We start from the raw sequence: 14,834 nt of genomic DNA on the forward strand, positions 1-14,834 counted from the left end.
CAGGGTTTTCCACCAACACTTACCGCCTGGGAGGCTGGGCTCAGCGCCAGGGAGGCGAAAGGCGTAGTAGACATAGGCAGCCAGCAGCGGGCAGTGACCACGGGCATCCTGGACTGCCTCCAGGCTCCGGTGGACAAGGCTGACTACATGGGCCATTGCTTCAAAGGCCCCACGGCCTAGGTTCACTGCCGGGCAGAGCAGAGGTCAAGTTCCAGGGCCCAAGGCCTTTTACCTGCCCACTGACCTTCCAGAGGAAGAGGCATTAGGGTCCAAGGACTCAAGTGACTATCAAGGGATCTCAGAGGACCTGCTCTGGGCCATTTTTCAGATAGAAAATTGAGGGCAGAATAAAATAAGGAACTACAGGAGGAACTCGGCATCAGGGAGCTGAGAGGGTCACTCTCTGGATGGGGAAATAAGTCTGAGGCCGCACTCGCTCACCCATCTGGCCACTGATGACCGGGGGCCGCACCACAAGGCGCACGAGCTTGTCCAGCACGTGGTGGGAGAAGGCCACGAGGGGTTCGGGGCTGGCAAGGCGCAGGGCCGACAGGCTGGCCCGGAGCTCCTGCTCCACGGTGCCCTCGCTCAGCACGGCGTCCTTGAGCCGGAATGGAAAGACCCCCTCCTCCAGGACGTGCACCAGGGTGAAGAACCTGTCCAGGTGCGGGTCCTGGGTGGGGGACACAGTGAGCAGGGCTGCTGGCCCAGGAAAGCCCCGAGGGACCGAGGCCACCTCCGTCTGAGTCAGCAGCTTCCCTGAGAGCCCAGCCAGCTGACCAAAGTCACGTCCACGGCCCGAGGCCAGGCCTCGCTGGCCAGCGACAATGATTACCCAATTGCATGGCAACCGGGAGGGGAGCAGGGCAGGATTCCTGGGTTCCCACCCCACCCTGTACCTGGGGGTGGACAGAGGACGCGGCCATGAGCTCCACGCTGAATACACCCTTGTGGCCGTCCACCCAGCGCATGCCCGGCAGCGCCACCTGTGGGAGGGAGGCACCTGGTGGGCACTGGTCAACCCTCCCCCACCGATCAGGCCACAGGGCGGCCCCAGCCATTGCGACACCATGGCCTGAGCGTGGCCTGGCCCCAGGGAGAGGCAGGCACCCTGCCCCCAGCCCAGTCCCTGGACTCAGGGGGTCCACCAGGCAGGGTGGACATCTGGCACAGTGGGAGACAGAGAACAGGGATACGGGTGAACATTAATTGGAGGAAGCAATGAGTCAGGAGCATTGTACGGGGGAGACCTGAGACCCCGCGTTAACAGACCGCTGGACAGAGGAGGGAGGGTCATGCACACTAACGGGGATGGAGAGGCAGAGGCAGCCCTGGACGAACTCCTGTGGGACAATAATCAGCAGTGGGGCTGGTATGGGGGACAGTGAGTGCAGAGGTGAGGGCCAGTAGGGGACAGGAAGGCACACACAATGGGGGGCCTGGGAGGGCACCCACAGAGGACAATGAGGCTTCCAGGGGACTGGATGGAAGTTAGGTGGGGACTTGGGAATGCTCATGGGCTTCTGTGAGGACAGGAGCACTGACAGATGGCGGCCAGTGCTTCCATGGCCACTACTGGGGACAGCGTCGGGTGGAGGCGGGAGGCCCAGGCACCTACGTCGGGCGTGAGCACAGAGTAGCTGGGCGGCGGCTGGTCCACAGACACCGGGAGGCAGAAGGGACCGGTCCTCAGACGGCCGTGCTGCAGCAGGGGGATCCACTGGGAAGAGAGCAGGGGTCAGGGCTGCGGCCCAGCTCCGGGAAGGGGATGGGCAGGGCTCTGAGGGCGGCTGGGCTCACGGTAAAGCCCACGGGCGTCTCCAGGGCCGTGCCCGGCCGGGGCTGGCAGCTGACGTGGTAGAAGGTGAAGAGCAGGTGGTGGTTCTCGGTCACACAAGCCGGAAGGCACAGCTTGAACTCCTCGTAGAACTCAGGGGACCTGGCAGGGAGGCTGGGGGTCGGCTGGAGGGCGGGGCCCCTGTCCCCCGCATGCCGCTGCGGCAGCCCCCTCTCCTTTCCTCCTGCCCTGTGCCTACATGTCTCCCTGACCCCTGCAGGTCCCCAGGTCCTCCCATGTCCCTTCTCCCTGCCGTCCCATTCCCACCTACTTGTTATGGTAGACCACAGGCGTGAAGGCCTCACGCGTGAATTCACTGCAGCTGGACTTGCCAAAGATGACCTGGGGGAGCAGGGACATGAGGGACCCGCTGGGAAGACCCGTCCCTGCTGCTCCCTGGGGCACAGGCACTGACCGGCAGGGCCTGGCTGGGGTCCTCGCCAGCCATGTACTGGACTCGCACAGTGAGGTTGCGCACGGAGCCCTGGCGGCTGCTGAAATTGAGGCTGTGTGGGTACACGTACAGCAGGTTCCTGGGGGCGAGAAGCAGGGGTCAGGGGGACAGGGGCCTGCGGTATATGTGAGTGACTGGGCTGCTGGAGCAAGCTGGACCGAGGACACAGACAGTCACGGAGGAAAGTGGGTCACGAGGCTGGGGCACTGAGCCGGGGCAGACCATTCCAGTGCCAGGCATGAGGTACGACTGGCAGAGGACCGGGAAAGATGTGCACCCGCAGATGGGAGTTTAGGGAGGCGGGGGGCAGGGGACAGATGGACCCTCAGGGCAGGAGTTCCAAAAAGGGACCCAGGTGGCCATCAGGGTAGCCTGATCCCTGCCAGCCTGACCTGTTCTTCAGGCCCAACTGTTCTTCCCCCAGAAGAGACCTCTATAATTCTGTCCCTCAGGTGGGAAAACAGACCAGAGTTGGAGGCTGGGGCTGCCCCTCCCCCAGGGGCAACTGCATAAGCCCCAACCTGCCCCTGGGCCTCAGGTTCCCTACATGTACAATGGGGCATCGGGCCATTCAGCGGAATCTTTGTAACAGTACTGATGATGATAGATAACTGCAATGACAATCACTGTGCCAAACACTTATGTGGCACCTGTTGTATGCCAGGGTTAATTCTAAGCACTCAAAATAATTCATTTACTTCCTACAAGCGGCCAGCAAGGTGGGACACACGGCACTCCCGTTTTATAGGTAAGGAAACTGAGGCACTTTTTCCCAGTCATTCAGGGAGTAAAACAGCATTCATGCTGACCTGGGGTAGACGTGGGTCCTGAAGTGAATCCATGTGGCCTCAGGAAGGACTCTGCTACCTGTATAAGCTCCCCAGCCACCAGCCAGGTCAACAAGGACCCCTGCATTAAGGTGAGGTCTCTGCTACTTGTACGAGCTCCCCAGCCACCAGCCAGGCCGACAAGGACCCATGCATTAGGGTGAGGGTGGCAGAGCACTGGCTTAGCATGCACAAAGGCCTGGGTTCCCTCCCTAGGCTGGAAAAATGAAGACCCCGCATTGCAGGCTGGGAAGTACATGGGGAGAGCTGTACCACGTGGCGGCTGGAGCAGCTCAGTCGCCACTGCGTTCACACAAGTCACTACTGTCATGCCTGTCCATCAGAGGGAAGCCGAAGCTCAGGGTGGTAAACCTCAGGGTCCCTCAGGGCCAGTCCTCCCCAGTGCCCCCGACCCACAACTGGCCCTGAGTCCCAGCCAACGTGATCTCAGCATGGCCAGCCGGACATTTGCCTGATGCAACCACTGTGCCCCTGCCAGGCCCTTGCACAACTCGGGGCAGCCGATGGCTGGTTAACCATTGACGGGGGGTTGATGGCAGTGTGGGGACATAAAAGGCAGCAGCAGTGGCCCTGATCACACCCCCATCCTTCAGCCATGCCTGCTCTTGCTCTGTGCCTCCTGTGGGCTCTGGCAGCAGCAGTCCAGCCTGCCCCAGTGGCCCCCATGGGTGGCCAGGAGCCGGCACAGCACGAGGAGCTGACCCTGCTCTTCCATGGGGCCCTGCAGCTGGGCCAGGCCCTCAATAGCGTGTACAGGGCCACGGAGGCCCGACTGACAGAGGCCGGACAGAGCCTGGGCCTCTATGGCAGCGCGCTGGGGCTTTTGGGACTACAAGTCAGCCAGGGCCGGGATGCAGCGCAGGAACTTCGCATGAACTTGCTGGAGATGCAGGTGGGCAGGGCGGCGGAGTGGTGTGGGCTGGAGGGCGGTCTGAAGAGGAAGTATTGTGTAGGCTGTCCAGTTGCCCCAGTTTTGCCCCTAACTGAGGAGGGTCCCAAGATGCAAGACTCTCCGTGATAAAACCAAGCAAGTCCTGGGCAAAGAGGAGCTGCCATCCTAACACCAAACTGTCCACTGAGCAGCTGGAGGAGGAGGATCTGCAGCTGCAGGCAGAGACCACAGCCCGGGTGCTAACGGAGGTGGCCCAGGCACAGCAGAAGCTGCGGGACAGCGTGCAGCGACTGGAAGTCCAGCTGCAGGGTGCCTGGCTGGGCCCCGCCCGCCAAGAATTTGAGGCCTTAAAGGTAAGGGGCGCTGGGCCCGGAGGATTGGCCTGAACTTTCTTCTGAACCTCGAGTCCTAGATACTCTCCAGCTCGGTGTCCTCCACTCTGAGTACAGCCCACATCCCTTTCCATGCCTCAGTTTCCCCATTTGCAAACAGGGCACGACTGATTTCAGCAACTAGGGCCTCAATTCAAGGGCAGGGTACATGGCAGGTGCCCTACTTGTGTGACTTGCCCAGTTCCACAGATGTACCAGGGAGGCCTGGGCAGGGTCAGGGGATGAGAGGTGAAGAGGCCCCCACTGAGGTTTCTACCCTGCCTGCCACACAGGCTCACGCTGACAAGCAGAGCCACTTCCTGTGGGCCCTCACGGGCCATGTGCAGCGACAGAGACAGGAGATGGCAGCTCAGCAACACTGGCTGCGACAGATCCAGGAGAGGTGAGCCTGGTGGGAGCCTGGCACCCAGGGCAGTTGGCTGGGGGACACGCAGGGAGCCAGAAGGTGCCCCACCTGGGCTGAGCCAGACTCCCCGTCTCCCTCCCCAGACTCCACACAGCGGCGCTTCCAGCCTGAGCCTGCCTGGGCAGAACTGAGGACCAGTCACGAAGCAAGGACACTTCCGTGCTCCATGCAGCCCCCAAGCAGAGAGGAGCTGCCTGTCCAGTGGGGTTGGCCAGGGCACGCCGCTTCCAGCCCCAGGGCAGAGACAGAAGCAGGCGGGGTAGAAGGCAGAGGACACGGCCCCACTGGGGAGGGTGCAGGAAGGACGTGTGTCCTTCCATGCTCACACACCCTGCATTAAAGCAGAGCAGTGGCATTTCACCTTGGGTGTCTGTGTATGTGTCGGGAAAGGGGACCCTGCCCAACAGAATTTCTGAACGTCCCCCATGCAAGTGCCCAGCCACTCCGGGAACTGTACCTGTAACAGGTGTGGGGAGCGTAGACCTCACGGGCAGGGAACTCCAGGATCTCCTTGGTGGGTCGGCCCCGGGGATCTGGGTAGGGCTTGACGTGAAGCAGCTCAGGGGAGAGGCAGAAGTGGGGGTTCTCAGGGGCCGGGGAAATGTCGATCTTGAGCTGGGCTGGGGAGGAGGAGTCAGCTTGCACCTGCCTGGGAGCCTCTGGCCCGGGCCCCCCTCTGGGGTACGCAGGTGAGGCCCTCTGACATCTGGGGGCTCTGACCCTCAGGTTGTAAAAGCCTCCACCCTCAACTCCTCTCTCACCCTCAGAGATGATGTGCCCCCACCATGATCCCCATTTGACCCACTTTTTTTCTTCTTTTGTCTGTGGCCTCCATTGAAAGGTCCAGTCCCTGAGTTTGGGAATTTGTCAATCATGGTCAGGGTTCAGTCCCTGGCGCCTGACACAGTAGGTGCTTGGCGCGGGTTTGTTGAACGCATGGGAACAACACCTCATTTAAGGGTGCCACGCACCAGTCACAGGCCGCAGGCGACGCAGCAGGGACGATGGGCGCCGCATGTCCGCCAGAAATTTGAAGAGGTCCTCATCACTGAGCCGTTCCGCCTCCTATGAGGGACAGGTCGCCATGAGCTAGGGGTCAAGGGCTGAGTCCCAGGACCCACGCGACCACAACAGTGGGGAGAGTCACCCGGGTACGTCTGCCTTGCAGTCAGACACCTGTTTAAAGAAGTTGGTGACAGTAAGTGTCGCTGGGCGGAAGCCAGAGAAGCTGCAGGCATCGTCCCCGCTACTCGCTCGGTCCTGGGGCCCCCGACGGCGGCGGTCAGTCCAGGCAGGTCGGCGCTCTAGGAGAGGCAGTGACAGTGACCAAGAGGGGCACAGAGACCCAGGCTGTGGTGCCGCGCTCGGCCGGCAGAGGGCGCGCCCCTCCAGTCGCTCCGCCTGGCCCCGCCTCCTCACCGCCCTCTGAGTCTGAGTCGCGGTCGGGCTGCCCAGCGCTGCTCACGATGTTGGCCAAGTGCACTGCCGTCCACGCGAAGGGCATGCGGTACCGGCCCAGGCGGGTGCAGAACTGCTCGGCTGCCAGGCGCAGCTTCTCCAGCTTCTCTTTGTTCTGCGGGAGATCCCCGCCCCACCAGCTCAGTGGCCCCTGCCTGCCAAGTGTGGCGTCGGCCCTCCCCAAGGCCCTGCCTTGGCACGCATACCTTGGCGGTGTCCACCTCCTTCATCACCATGTAGGGCTCACAGCATTCGCTGATGTCCCCCTGCTGCAGCACCTTCTCCAACTGCGGGGCAGGAAGTCCCCATGAAGTGCCCCCTCAGCCCTCCCTGGACTCCTGGACCCCCAAACTCTCCATCCCACTGCTGGGGATCAACCCAGGGACATGCTAGGGAAAGGCTTTACCACGGACCTACACCCCCAGTTCACCCTGGCTTGTGCTCTGTCTCCCATGTCTCCTGCTTCCTGTCAAGTGCCAGCACTCTGCCTGCCCAGTGGCCACCTCCTCATCACCCTTCAGATACCCCGAAACTCCAAGCCTCAGCCCACACTTAGCTACTGATATTTTCCTGACATAATATGTGTTATGAGCCACATGGCCTGGACCCTCCAGTCTTGACCACTCAGGGGTGTGGAACCCTGGGCAGGTCTTTCCCCTGCTCTGTGCCTTCATTTCCCATCTGTAAAATGGGGCTTAGCAACTCTCCTCTTGGGGGCTACCCTGAGGACTGCACCCTGTGACTCCCTGCCATGAGCACTCAATCCGTTCCATTCTTGTGACCTAATTGAAGGGTTAGGAGAAGAAACTGGACCTCACAGGAAGAAAATCCCAGATCAATGTACCAACCATGTTTTCCCTGCCCCGATTAACTGAGCAAGTCTCGGCGCCATCGACATCATTCACAAACCTAACACCTCACTTGCCTACCCAATGGGACTCCGGGGTTGTTCACGTGCCTGGGATGTCCTTTGTCCCAGGCCTATCTGTCCATAGGTCTCCGCTCAGTTTTCACCTCTCCAGGAAGCCCTCCATGATTTTTCCCCATCCCGGTTGGATCAGGGGCCTCCCCTGGGCTCCTCTTTCTGGTAACACGTCTGCCTCATCCCATGAGGGCAGGGACTGAACCTGCGGTGTTCACCATCATCGTCCCCTTGCCCTGCCCCACCAGGCACCTTGATGACCAGGAAGATGTCGGGCGAGGGGTAGGTCACGGAGAAGATGGCGGAACGGGCCAGGGTGGAGATGGCGGGGTGGGTACCATGGGCACGAAGCAGCCCCTTCATGGAATCTGAGTTCAGGTCAAAGTAGAAGTTTTCTGAAATCTGCGGACACGAGAGGCAGATTAGCCACCATCTCCAGGGAGCCCACAGCCCGGCGGTGAAGGAGGCAAAGGAGGAGGAGGAGGAAGAAAGGAGGGCTCCTACCTTCTTCTTCTCCCGCGCGTCATACAGGGCCAGGATCCCAAAGATAGGCTCGATTTCAATCTCGAATCTGTGGGTGGACGGGGACCGAGGCTCCCTGACTAACCCTGGGCCACACGGAACTCTACTTAAGGGCCTGCAGGACACATGTGCCCCATTTTGAAAAGGAAGGGACACCGAGGCCCCTGAGGTGTGCTCTCCCCACCCCCAGCCCCTCGGCAGAGCCCCCTCGGAGGCGGCTCCTGGTACGACTAACCCACTTGCAATTCCCTGCTGCTGGGCCTGGGACCCAGCTCTGGAATGGCTGCTGCCGCCTCTGCCACCCTGGTGGAGCCCAGTCCTTGCACACCAAGCCCTGCCCCTGTGTTACTCCACTTGGTAAAGAAGCATCTTAGGACCTGAGGTTCCCCGGTGAGAACAAAACCCCAGAAGGCCCAGCCCTGCCTCCCCCTGGCCTGTCTTCCCTGCTCCAGAAGGTGCAGTGCCCACCACTCCCTTGTCCCCACCCCTGCACATGCTCTGCCCCCACATCCTCCTCTCCTTTCCTTTTAGCCAGTTCCTTCTCATTGATGGGCCTTAGCTTAGGGGACTCCTCCCCAGGGAGCAGGGCAGCCCCCGCTGCTCGGAGAGCCCCTGAGGGTCTCTCCTCTGGGCTCTGATGCCCATGGCGTGGTTGTGTCCTAAGCAGCCCAGGCACTCAGTGAGTGTTTGTTGAATGACTACATGAGTCCAGAGCCTGTTCCCAACCCCGGGATTGAGGTGGGAGGCCCACCCAGGCTTCAGGCCAGAATGGAACCTCCTTTTCCTGTCCTGATCCAGGCAGGAACTGGGGGCGGGGGAGGGCAGGGCCTGGCTGGGGCCCAGGTCCACATCCTGTTCAGCTCTGTTCCCACGCGCTTGTCTGCCGCACTTCTGGCTGCTCCCTGGGGTCCAACACGGAGGGAGCCTTGCGCAGCTGGGAGCCAGGCCCAGGATCCTTAGCACCCCCTTTACCCTGGGTCCCAGCAGAACAGGCAAGCACCAGACTTGGGCCTTACAAGTTGTGTGATCTTGGGCACGAAATTTTGTCAGTGTGTGCCTCGGTTTCCCGACCTCACCCACTTCTCAAGGTTGGGGTGAAATTAATACAGGCAAAGGGCTGAGAAAACAGCCTGGCACTTACCGGCTGGCAGCTCAACACCCCCGCCTCCTGCAAGCCAGCACGGGACCCAGGGCCTTGCACGTGCTGGGCAAGTGCTCAACCGAGGCACACGCCAGCCCAGGAGCAGTGGCTCCAAATAATGAAAAAGGGAAATCCTATTCCTCCCCACGGCAGCTCCTGGGCAGCCTCGCAGGCTGCAGGGTGTGTGCAGTAATGGCACCCCTCGGGTGGCCTGTGAGTGCACTGGAACCAGGTCGGAGGGGAGGAGCAGGTCAGCATACTCACTTGAGTGACAGACACTTGACCAGGATCCTCTGTCCGAAGTGCTCTCGGGGTGGCTCCGGGTGGCTACAGCGTTCTACAGCCTCATCCTGCCAAGAGCCAGGTGGGAACCTGGGATACGTCCTCCAGGAAGGCCCCGGAATGCCTGGCCTGGAACCAGCACTACCCTCAGCCTGACACGACTTCCCTCAGTGCCTTGCTTCTGAGCCTCTGCACCTGCTGTTCCCTGCCTGCACCACCCTTCCCTCCCTCCTCCTCGTCTGGCTAAGGTCTGCCTGTTACTCAGGGCCAGGCTAGCTGGTGCTTCTCCAGGAAGCCTTCCCTGCCCCTTGACCCTAGGCAGGCACCTCTGCCACCATGGGCCCTGGCTGGGGCAGTGTGAGGAATGACAACGGGTACTCTACCCCATTCAGGTTATGTAAAGGGTCCCTTCTCCACGAGACCATGAACTCTGAGGGCGGGGACGGTTTTATCTTATTTGTGGCAATGTCCCCAGTGTCAACCACATAGTGGGCACACAAAGTGTTTTATATATATATAAAATTGCAGATAGTCCCTAAATTATAATAGTTTAATTTGTAATTCTTTTACAGTACTGGGGACTGACCCCAGGGATGCTCTACCCCTGAGCCTCATCCTTAGCCCTTTTCATTTTTTATTTTGAGAAAGGGTCTTGCTAAGTTGTTGAGGCTGGCCTTGAACTTGTGATCCTCCTGCCTCAGTCTCCCGAGCCATTGGGATTACAGGCATGCGCCACCAATCCTTAATTTTTGCTTGAAGATGGTACAGAAGCGTACCAGTATAATCATGCTGACTTTCGCTTTTGGTACAAGCTCTATGCCTTCCATGAGATGCACAGCACTTTATTACAAACTCGGCTCTGTGTCAGATGGTTTTGCCCCACGGTAGGCTGATGTAAGTATTCCGAGCACATAGAAAGTAGGCGAGGCTCAGCAAAGGCGTTTGGAGGGGAGGTTATTAAATGCATTTTCTACTTACTGTATTTTTAACTTACAACAGGTTTATTGGGCTGTAATCTCATAGTTAAGTAGATGAGCATCTGTATACTTTAGTAACCTGATAAGCACTGATAAATACAGGAGTATACAGTAAGCACTCAATAGCTTAATAAAAAACACAGGTATATGCAGTAGGTGCTAAATAAATGTTGGTTGGATAAATATAGGCATACATGGTAGGTGCTCAATACGTACTGGTCGATTATAGAGAGAAGTATACAGTAGGCATACAATAAGTATTGGCTGAATAAATGCACACTGGATAAATACCGGATGTCTCATAGGTGTGCAGTAAATGCTATCGACTAAAGGTAGTGCATGCAGTAGGCCCCCAGTACGCGCTGGCTGGACGGTACACAGGGACGCATGTCGGTGGGACAAGCCTGGCCTGGGGTGCACGGTGAGGCCACGGGCACCCACCTCGTCAGGTGCCGGGTAGAGGGTGAGCAGGGCGCGCGGCCGGTTCTGCCGCCGCTGGGCTTCGTTGCGCCGGTCCACGTCCTCGGGGGCCGCCCTCTCCAGCAGCGAGGGCAGCAGTGAGTCAGCGGCCAGGTTCCTCAGGTCGAAGATGCCAGAGGCACCGCTGCTTCGAGGGGTGTCCTCTGGGGAGCCAGAGCAGCGCCGGGAGTCATCCTGCCAGAACACACAAGCACTGAGCACCAGCTGGATACACCAGCCATGGTGGAACTGTCCTGTGTAGACACACATATCCTACACACAGGCTAGCGGGGGGACAGCAGGGTGGGGTCACCACTACGAGGCTCACCGGGGGGGCTTTGCCAACCCTGCCTCTGGACACTTCAGGAAAGACTTCTGTCCAGGGACACCCTCCCTTCTACCATGGTTGGGGAGGCTACTCCTGTCTCTCATTCCTGCTTCAGTGAACTCTGGCCAATCAGGACACACCCACCAGCCCCTGTGATTGGCTCCGACATAAGGACATGCCTGGATGGACCAATGAGAGCCCTCCCTGGGACTCTGCTCACTGTTGCCAGGTGAGGGCCCTTCCCACACTCTGCCTGACCACTCGGGTTCCAGCTCAGCTCTGAGATGGTGAGCCTCTGACCCTGTCGCTAAAGGCCTCAGACTCCCCATCTACATCTACAGATAATGACAGTGGAAACAATACTCCCAGTGCTTGGAGTAACTACCCACAGGATGCCACGAGTACACTGGTGTAACGTAGGTGCTCAGGATCCTAACTATCATGCCTTAGTCTGCTGCTGCAAAATGGGTGTAAAAGTTTCCCCGATCCATTGAATAAAAGATCCTTTAAGTATACACTCTGCACTCAATAAACGCTTATCAGCCATAACTTTTCACTCATGGGGCTGATACTTGTGGGACCCATTTGGGGTTCAAGGTTGACAGGGTCATCTCCTGAGACTACACAAATGCCCTGCAGGGACCCTGGCCAGGGGTGTCCTCACCGAGTCCTCGGGGCCCGACCTCTCGTCCCCAGAGGTGTCCTGCTCGAAGACCTGGCGGGCGAGGCCCTTCTGCCGCTCTCGCTGCGTCTCCGTGGTGATGGGGCTGTATGCGGCACTCAGGTGCTGGTACCTAGCAGGAGGTGGGGCTGGGCAGGTGGCAGGGCTCAGGGCTCCCGGGACACTGATGAGCCTGGCGAGGGCCACGTGGGGCCTGCAAGGCCATTGCCCTCCTGGCCCTGCCTTAGAAGTCCAGTCGCCCTTGCCGAGAGTGGGCAGATCAACAGAAGCACTGGCTGCAGACAATGGCTCCGCTCTTCTGGGCTCAGACCCAGAATCCTGACCCTCCACCCGCTACCTAACTGCCCCCAAGTGAGACCAACCTTCTGCACACGATGACCCAGTCCTCCGTGTACATCTCCACAGCAGCCCTCGCCTGGGGATCCAGTTTTCTACAGCAAGATAAAATCAGGATGAACAGAGACAGGGCCAGTGTGACTCCTTCCAATGGCCCAGGAGACGAGGATGGTCTTTCTGCCCACTTCAGAGATGAGGAGATGGAGGCTCAGAGCGGGAGGACGACCGGTCTAAGGTCACAGAGCAGAGCAGGAGTTGCACCTAGGGCTGCTGGGACCTGGAGCCTGCTAGGAGAGGGCAGCGGACGGGGCGGGGAGGCAGGGGGCAGAACACACCCGTCCTCGGGGATGCCAGGCTCCGTGGTCCGGCATTCCCGGGGCTGCCGCTGCAGCTCCAAGTCGTCGCATGGAAATTCCACCAGGTCCCTGAGGGGCCCCGGCTCTGCGTCTGGTGGCCGGCTCAGGAGCACATCCTCAAAGTCCAGGGGCTCAACCACCTCTGTCAGGGGGACCTGGGTCAGTACAAAGTGGCCACGACTTGGGTCAGAGCAAGGAAGCCACTTCCCCGCAGGCTGGGGGTACAGTAAGAGGCAGAGGTGGGCTCAGCCAAACGGAGGCTGGAGTAGGAGGGTGGTGGGAGCCACGGAGGGTGTTGGAGCGACAGAGGGCCCATAGCAAACAATGACCTCAGACTTTCCATCCCGGCAGGACTGGCCCTGCCCCCCCACTTCAGGGGCTCCAGGAAGGAAATCACACCCTGGTGTCTGAGCGGGGAAGGAATCTAATGGTGGAAGGAATGGAAGGGGCAATTCTTCAGGCCTCAGCCCAACATGGCCCCACCCCTCCCCACTGCAGGAGGAAGCAAGCTGCTCCCACTGTGTGGGTGGTCTGGGGGTGCGGGGGACCTCCCAGGACCCCCCAAGAGGCTCCCCAGCCCAGAGCTCCTTCCCTGTGCTGCCACTGCCCGGGAGCTAGGGGACGGGGCTGGGGGTCCCACTCACCCCCAGGGAGCTGCCACCGCGCCGGCTGGAGTGCGGAGAGCCGCTGCGTTCCCGGGACACCTGCTTCCGCACCTCGGAGGCCACCGTCCTGGGAGGACAGAAAGGGAGCTCTGAGGGACAGGGAAACTCAGGTGGGGGCCTGAAACCCAGGTTTCGGGCTCAGACTCACCCTAAGCGGAAGAACCCGGGCCAGGGCAGCAGCGCACAGGCTGCTGGAGAGCAGAGGCCTCGCGTGGCGACCGCACCCCAAGCCGGACCTCATGCCCTCCCTCCTCCCTGCGGGGACCGTAGGGCCATCAGCCTGAAGAAGACCCACTGTTCCTGCCTCTGCTCCCTCCCCTGGGAGCTCCCGCCCTCCCTGGGGCCCCCACACACCTGCCAGTCCTCTCTGCCGGTCTAGGGCACGCACCTTACCCCACCCGGGCCACAGGGCCTTGGCCAATCACTCCCACCCAAGCCGTTTACCCACTGGTAGCTGCTCTGACCTCACGGGGCTGCGGTGCAGGGCAGAGGTCCAGCACTCAGTGACCAGGACACACACATGCTCTCAGGGAGTCTGAGATGCAGCTGCCACCGTGGGGGCCAGCAAGACCCCCAAGCCCGAGAAGGGAAAGTTCTTTTTTTTTTTTTTTTCCCAGTAATGGGACTTGAACCCAGGGGCTCTCCACACTGAGCCACATCCCAGCCCTTATTTATGATTTTGAGACAGGGTCTCCCTAAGTTACCCAGGCTGGTCTCAAACTTACAATCCTCCTGCCTCAGCCTCCTGAGTGCCTGGGATTACAGCTCGTGCCACCGCATGCACCTGACACAGAGAACTTCTACACACCCAAGCACCCAGGTCAGCACGTGGCCGGCCTGTACCTGAGGCGGTCTTTGAAGTCAGGAGGGCATGCGTGACTGCAGGGCAGGAATTTGGGGCAGGTCCAGTGAGGCATGGATCACCCAGCCCTCCACGCCTTCAGCTGAGCTTGGAAGGACAGTGGAGGGGGAGAGAGCCAGTGGTTACCCGGGGGAAGAGTATGCAGGGCACCGGGAGCAGCAAGTGCAAAAGCCCTGTGGCTGCACTCTGCACCTGAGCACAGGACGTCCCTAAGGCTGTCGTGAAGGCAGAGCTTGGGCTGTGCGCTCTCACAGATGACCCGGCTCCCAGGCCCACATGCACTGGGCACTCAATAAAGTCTCTGTGATGGAAGGAGTAAAACCCTCAGTCTTCCTCCTGGTCCCACTTGCCCAAATCTGCTGATTTAGGAAAAAACAATGGGTTCTTTTAACTATGTGACTCTGGGCAGGTGGGACTCTCTCTGGAACGCTCTTTCTCACTCACTTCTGTGTGCGCGCGCATGCGTGTGTGGCTCAGGATGGAACTCAGTCCTCACACGTGTGCCGTTCTCCCCAGCCACGCTCCCAGCCTCAGTCCCTCTTAACATCAAGAGGCCGAAACCTGGAGTATTCAGACCCCAATCCCTTTTGCTTCCTACTTTCTGTGACCCTTAGAAATCCCCATGATAAAAAATTGTGCCCCAAGCTGTGTCGTGGCACACGGCTGTCATCCCAGCAGCTCTGGAGACTGAGGCAGGAGGATCGCAAGTTCCAGGCCAGCCTCACAACTTAAGCAACTTAACGAGACCCTGCCTCAAAAGAAAAAATAAGAAGGGCTGGGGGATGTGGCTCAGAGGTTAAATGACCCATGGTCAATCCCCCCCACCAAAAAACTGTGCCCCCAACCACACACCCCACGGCCCATAGCCCATCCATATGAGATGACAGTGTAGGGTGGCCTGGTGGCAAGACCATCAGGACAGGGAGGAGATGTGGGAGACTGAGCCCACAGGAGACTGAGCCCACAGGGACCTTGACCCTATGTGGTAGCCTCTGAATTCAAATCTGTGTGGCTG

General features: G+C 59.8%; 2 protein-coding genes across 7 annotated transcripts in view; one reads left to right on the plus strand and one right to left on the minus strand.

Moving 5' to 3' along the window:
- The window catches only part of Dock6 (dedicator of cytokinesis 6), a 44,982-nt gene that overhangs the window by 24,069 nt on the left and 6,079 nt on the right, over positions 1 to 14,834 (minus strand). For 5 of the 6 annotated variants that reach the window (XM_047530620.1, XM_047530619.1, XM_047530618.1 and 2 more), the window contains exons 2-21: positions 12,937 to 13,024; positions 12,272 to 12,447; positions 11,963 to 12,031; positions 11,583 to 11,712; positions 10,573 to 10,785; positions 9,137 to 9,222; positions 7,714 to 7,780; positions 7,462 to 7,611; positions 6,494 to 6,574; positions 6,249 to 6,402; positions 6,006 to 6,133; positions 5,801 to 5,894; positions 5,287 to 5,449; positions 2,253 to 2,370; positions 2,109 to 2,179; positions 1,801 to 1,939; positions 1,619 to 1,720; positions 900 to 986; positions 442 to 673; positions 24 to 185 (exon numbers count right to left, since the gene is read on the minus strand). In XM_047530620.1, the coding sequence (XP_047386576.1) occupies positions 24 to 185; positions 442 to 673; positions 900 to 986; positions 1,619 to 1,720; positions 1,801 to 1,939; positions 2,109 to 2,179; positions 2,253 to 2,370; positions 5,287 to 5,449; positions 5,801 to 5,894; positions 6,006 to 6,133; positions 6,249 to 6,402; positions 6,494 to 6,574; positions 7,462 to 7,611; positions 7,714 to 7,780; positions 9,137 to 9,222; positions 10,573 to 10,785; positions 11,583 to 11,712; positions 11,963 to 12,031; positions 12,272 to 12,447; positions 12,937 to 13,024 (2,510 nt within the window). The remainder of the gene's footprint in view (positions 1 to 23; positions 186 to 441; positions 674 to 899; positions 987 to 1,618; positions 1,721 to 1,800; positions 1,940 to 2,108; positions 2,180 to 2,252; positions 2,371 to 5,286; positions 5,450 to 5,800; positions 5,895 to 6,005; positions 6,134 to 6,248; positions 6,403 to 6,493; positions 6,575 to 7,461; positions 7,612 to 7,713; positions 7,781 to 9,136; positions 9,223 to 10,572; positions 10,786 to 11,582; positions 11,713 to 11,962; positions 12,032 to 12,271; positions 12,448 to 12,936; positions 13,025 to 14,834) is intronic. The other variant, XM_047530621.1, reaches the window with a different exon arrangement.
- Angptl8 (angiopoietin like 8) lies at positions 3,708 to 5,200 on the plus strand. Its single transcript, XM_047530624.1, has 4 exons — positions 3,708 to 4,031; positions 4,223 to 4,384; positions 4,696 to 4,805; positions 4,913 to 5,200. Exons 1-4 carry the CDS (start codon positions 3,735 to 3,737, stop codon positions 4,938 to 4,940), a joined length of 597 nt encoding a protein of 198 aa, XP_047386580.1. The 5' UTR covers positions 3,708 to 3,734; the 3' UTR covers positions 4,941 to 5,200.

The sequence above is a fragment of the Sciurus carolinensis genome, chromosome 17, assembly GCF_902686445.1.
Source record: "Sciurus carolinensis chromosome 17, mSciCar1.2, whole genome shotgun sequence".
NCBI classification, from domain to species: domain Eukaryota; kingdom Metazoa; phylum Chordata; class Mammalia; order Rodentia; family Sciuridae; genus Sciurus; species Sciurus carolinensis.